The sequence below is a fragment of the Triticum dicoccoides genome, chromosome 3B, assembly GCF_002162155.2.
Source record: "Triticum dicoccoides isolate Atlit2015 ecotype Zavitan chromosome 3B, WEW_v2.0, whole genome shotgun sequence".
In the NCBI taxonomy this organism is placed as follows: domain Eukaryota; kingdom Viridiplantae; phylum Streptophyta; class Magnoliopsida; order Poales; family Poaceae; genus Triticum; species Triticum dicoccoides.
This window is the reverse complement of record NC_041385.1, coordinates 811,823,988-811,829,353: the sequence shown is the minus strand read 5'-3', so window position 1 is coordinate 811,829,353 and position 5,366 is coordinate 811,823,988. Positions and strand designations below refer to the sequence as shown.

Below are 5,366 nucleotides of genomic sequence, written 5' to 3'. Positions count from 1 at the left end.
TGAGGTGGTTTCGTACCCTACCATAATCTCTACGTTTGTTCTCCGCTATTAGTGGCTTTGGAGTGACTCTTTGTTGCATGTTGAGGGCTTGTTATATGATCTATCTATGTTATTATTGTCGAGAGAACTTGCACTAGTGAAAGTATGAACCCTAGGCCTTGTTTTCTACCATTGCAATACCGTTTACGCTCACTTTTATCCTTAGTTACCTTGCTGTTTTTATTATTTCAGATTACAAAAACCTATATCTACCATCCATATTGCACTTGTATCACCATCTCTTCGCTGAACTAGTGCACCTATACAATTTACCATTGTATTGGGTGTGTTGGGGACACAAGAGACTCTTTGTTATTTGGTTGCAGGGTTGTCTGAGAGAGACCATCTTCATCCTACGCTTCCCACGGATTGATAAACCTTAGGTCATCCACTTGAGACAAATTTGCTACTGTCCTACAAACCTGTGCACTTGCAGGCCCAACAACGTCTACAAAAAGAAGGTTGTGTAGTAGACATCACACCCTACTACCATTATTATCATCTGGTAGGCTCGCCCTCACACGATTGAGCATGGTTTTGCTGGATAAGCCACTTATGACCACCAGGTACCTCCTTTCTACCAGGAGGAATCGGAGCTTATCACCGATAAGCATGCCGTTATCATGCTGAGGTTGTTGTCTCCCTTTATGTGCTTCATCACAGATTCTTTTAAGGAGATCTTCTGTGGTGGAATCCTCTGTCATGTGGTATGAAACTCGAATTTTGAAATGATCAGTCAGCTTCCTATTATGATAGATATTGTGTACCACTGTCCTCTTTCCCACACCACTGTCCCCAATATGGATATGAACATTTGCTGAGGGTGATCTCTCTGAAGCAACATTTGCTGAAGTGCCCTCACATCATCCTGAAAGCCCACGGCATTCTCATAGCCATCCCACCTGTTCATTGAGTACTATTGTTAATGCCCAGCGATCGTTTGACTTTACAATGCTTAAAAGCATGTTAGATGTACTACAGAACAATATTACAGTCATCTTATTTAACATTTCCAATAAACATTCAGATTTATTGCATAGAAAGATGAAGCTAGATTTGTGGCAATGGATTTTTTGACAAAGGGTTGATTTTATTAGCTCAAAATGGAGCATCAAGAGAATAAAAACAGTATAAGCACACACCTGACCTCGGCATAACTAGGATACACACAACCAACACTGACACGCAAAAACACGTCGACAACTAGCAAAGTTATAAAAAACCAAAGCTATGTGTGGACGAGAAAAAACAAAGTGTTCAGATTCGATCGGCAAACTGTAGCAATGACCATATCCGCACCAACATCTCATGACACCACATTGACGACGAAATTCCTCAACGGCAACGCCTTCAGAAAGGGCTCGACGCTCAGGTGCCGCCATCACCGGATCCAACCATCAAGGCCAGAATCTAGGGTCATCTTGAAAAATCAGTCCAAGCATATCCAAGCAATGTCTTCGACAAGGTAACAACAAAGAAAGACGTCGCCATTGCCAAGTATAACCAACTCGGGTCAGACATAGGCTTTCACCCCGAAGCTCAAGACCGGGTGCATGTAGCATCACCATTGAAGTCACTCATGTGTTGTCGCCAACACTTTTCCGCGATCCTGGCAATTACATGCGAAGTGACCGTCATCATTGCACAACCATCCCTTTGCATCGTCTTCATCCACAGTTTGCATCTCACCACCGAAGTTAACCCTCTCTGAAGACCTTTTGGTGACCACCATCGTCAGGGCCGTCCAGGGGGCTGTGCGACCGCACAGGGCCCCCAAATTCCAGGGCCCCCGGTTTTGGGCCAGCGTCCACGAGTGTATTTTTTGTTCTGGTGTTTTTTTTTATAACTAGCAAGGAATCAGGCCTGGCCTTGTTTATCAATCTCCCGAAACGAGCCTTTCACAAGCCCGGATCGATACAGCATGCCGATCGATCGATGGATCCCCCTCGAATCGAAAAAAAGATCGATCGATGGATCTAACCCAGTGTCCTCGGAAAAGGTAAAACAACTCGTCACGGAGATGAACCGTCGGAAGTAACGACGACGGATGCTTAGTAGCGTTGTCTCGTTTGATCAATTTGTTTTCTGGCCGGAGACACAGCCCGTAGCCCCGCCCGCATGGAGAATTGATGCCAATTCTGTTGGCCACTCGGCGCTCAGTAGGAATTGAGTAAATTGCACAAAACCACCACTTTGAGGGCTTGGTTTGTAGAAAACACTACGTTATATTTTTTTGGCAAAAAACACCATATGTCTACCGTAAACATTTTGCAAATAACACTGATCCGCGTATTTAACTCGGTTGAGCATGTTTGTGACAGTTGAGGCCCACTTTTGCCTACGTGGCGTAACATTTTGTGTCAGATCAATTATAATCCAAATTTACAAACAAGTCCTTAGATTTTTCATCTGCACCACTGGATCAAAAAGTAAAAAAGCAATTAGACTCATGCCCACGCACGCCGTCTCCCTCCATCTCCCCACGCCGTCGCCCTCAATCCCCCCATGCCGTCGCCCTCCATCTCCCCCGCCGGCAACCAGCGATGAGCCCAGCCGCGACACTCAACTCTCGCGCCGTCCTCGATCTGGACGGAGGCGCCGTCGAGCAATCGTCGATCTAGATGGAGCCGCCGCCTCGTCGTCCTCGATCTGGATCGAGCCCCCGCCGCGCTGACCTCGATCTGGATCGAGCCCCCGCCGCGCTGACCTCAATCTGGATCGAGCCCCGCCGCGCTGACCTCGATCTGGATCAAGCCCCCGCCGCCCTGACCTCGATCTGGATCGAGCCCCCGCCGCGCTGACCTCGATCTGGATCGAGCCCCGCCGCGCTGACCTCGATCTGGATCGAGCCCCCGCCGCCTTGACCTCGTTCTGGATCGAGCCGCCGCCGCCCTCTTGCCTCTTCTCCGCCCCATGACGGCGGCAAGCTGCGGGGGAGGGGGGCAACGACGACTAACACGCGTGCGGAAGGTGGGGGGAAGGACGGGCGCACGTACGACATGTCGTCGAGGCTGGGCACGCAAGCTTTGCTCCGGCATCGGTCCTCAACCATGGCGGCGGCGGTTTACTCAGGTGGCGGCGTTGGCGGCGCGACAGGCGAGGTCCAGGGGTTGGAGCTCCGGTTAACTCCGGCAAGGCTGACCAGTGGCTGGATAATGTCCAGGGACACGGGGGCCTGGGCGGCACGGTGAAAAATGTTGGGGTGTTTTTTGCTTTTTGACCCGTCTAGCGCTGTCTTTAGCAAAACATTATGCCACGTGGTGAAAAGCGGGCCCCAACTGTCATAAACATGCTCAACCCAGTTAAATACGTCGATTAGTGTTTTTTGCAAAAAGATTACCGTAGACGTGGTGTTGTCTGCAAAAAAAATGTATTGTAGTGTTTTTCGCAAACCTAGCCCTAAAAATGGTGGTTTTGTTCAATTTACTCGCAAGAAGTAGATCGGAACGCACAAGTAGAAGCAGCTGCTGGGCGGAGATCAAGGTGAGGGCATCACTGATTTGTCCACCAGGTGCACATAAACTGAATCCCTATTTAATTTAGACTATTTTTGTTACGTCGAAAAATTATATTTGTGAGTATATACGTTGTCTGCATAAGAATCAGTTCATCAATCGAATTATTTAGGGAAGACATATACTAGGCCAGTTTATCAAGTTGTCACACACCAAGATTTTCAACATACTTGCTCCTTCAAAATTCAGTGTTTAGCCTTTTTTGGTTTTATTATCTTGACAAGGCTACAGTTTATGCCCTGTTTCATTTAAAAAACATATGTATTCTAGTAATTTTAGGGCTCCATTTTTCACTTTGCACAGGGGCCTTAAATTTCTGGAGACGGCCCTGACCACGGTATATCATTTCTATTTCACACAAGCGAACGTTTCCATCCCGGCGAAGCCACCTTAGAGGCAGTGTAGTCAGCTGACTACACAGGTTTTTGGTAATGCAAGCAAGAATTATGTAAAAAATAATTAGAAAATATAACAAATACGTGTATTTGACTACATAATTTTGTACTATTGACTACACAGAGTTTAAATCCTGGCTCCGCCAACACACACGCGGTCTGAAACGGCATCTACCTCGTACTGCGTGTCATTGTACTGCTCGATCTAAGTGTGCTCCGTGTGGTGCCAAGGGTGTTCAGCGTGGAGCTTAATTTGAACGATCTCTCGTTTGCATGCACGTAACCATTTAGGTAAGAATAAGAATTGTTGTTTGAGACTGACTTCGTGTAGGAGATGGACACAAACCGCCCTAACCACCTACGACCGAATTCAAGTTGGAGATGGATAAAAAAATCCTGACCAGCCCCAATATAAACTCCCATCCTGCCGGCCTCTACGCATATACAGTACATATATGTATGTATCCTAATCACGTGTCCTCTATCATCAAAACAAATTTTCTTGTTGATCGTTCGAGCTCTGCACATCGATCCATCTATCTGGCCATCAATGGCTGACATCGAGAACCCCAACTCTATTGGCGAGGTCGTCGCAGCACCGGAGCCGAGCCGGCACGCGTTCTGGGCATGGAAGGAGAGGTTGGTCGCCATCATCCGCGGAAACCCGAACGGCGCCGACGCGGAGGATGTCGCGGTAGCGGAGCCCGTTGAGCGAAGCAGATATTGTTTCTTATGGTTCTGGGGCGTGGTCACCTTCTTCTTGGCAATTGTCGCCGCGATTCTCATGCAGGTCCACTTTCGGTCGACGGGCCTTGCCCATGTCGCCCTGGTTATTGTGGGCGTTATAGCTTTTTGTACTGCAGCATGTTTGGGGAGCTTTATCATGAGTCTCGCTATAGGTTTCGCCGAGGAGGCTGATGAAGAGGCACGAAGAGTCATAGATCTACTCATCTAAATTCACTCCCCCATTGATGTATCGTGCATTATATCACAGCAAACAATATGTTGAATTTGTTGTCAAAGTCATACCCAAATTTATTTCTTGACACCCTGATCAAACAATCACCGAATTAACTGATACTTTGCAAAATACACATGTCAAAAATAAATGAATAAAACACCTCAAAAAGCTACATCCGAGACACCCAATAAACTCTCTAGATGCTAGATGCTTTCTCCTTGTATCAATTCATACGGCAAAAAGCTTTAGTAAATACCCACACCGGACAAATTCCACAAATTTACAAAGAAGAACAATGAACATCAAAAAGAGAAATGACAAAAAGAAGAAGAAGCAACGAGAATCTCCCTGAGGGAATTGAGAAATCATTATAGCAATTATTGATCTTCGGCAGAGGGTCCGACGAGTGAAAAAAGCAGAAGTAGCTAGCCGAGGGCCACCGACCCCGAGCTAGGG

General features: G+C 47.0%; 1 protein-coding gene across 1 annotated transcript; it reads left to right on the top strand.

Annotated features, from left to right (window-relative positions):
• Positions 1 to 4,085: 4,085 nt before the first annotated feature.
• LOC119282409 lies at positions 4,086 to 4,937 on the top strand. The gene is made up of 2 exons (XM_037562644.1): positions 4,086 to 4,406; positions 4,546 to 4,937. Exons 1-2 carry the CDS (start codon positions 4,331 to 4,333, stop codon positions 4,902 to 4,904), a joined length of 435 nt encoding a protein of 144 aa, XP_037418541.1. The 5' UTR covers positions 4,086 to 4,330; the 3' UTR covers positions 4,905 to 4,937.
• Positions 4,938 to 5,366: the final 429 nt, after the last annotated feature.

Coding starts and splice junctions, on each gene's coding strand:
- LOC119282409 (XM_037562644.1), top strand. CDS start 4,331: ATGGATAAAAAAATCCTGACCAGCCCCAATATAAACTCCCATCCTGCC. Junction 4,407..4,545: donor CGCATATACAGTACATATAT/GTATGTATCCTA, acceptor AGGTCGTCGCAG/CACCGGAGCCGAGCCGGCAC.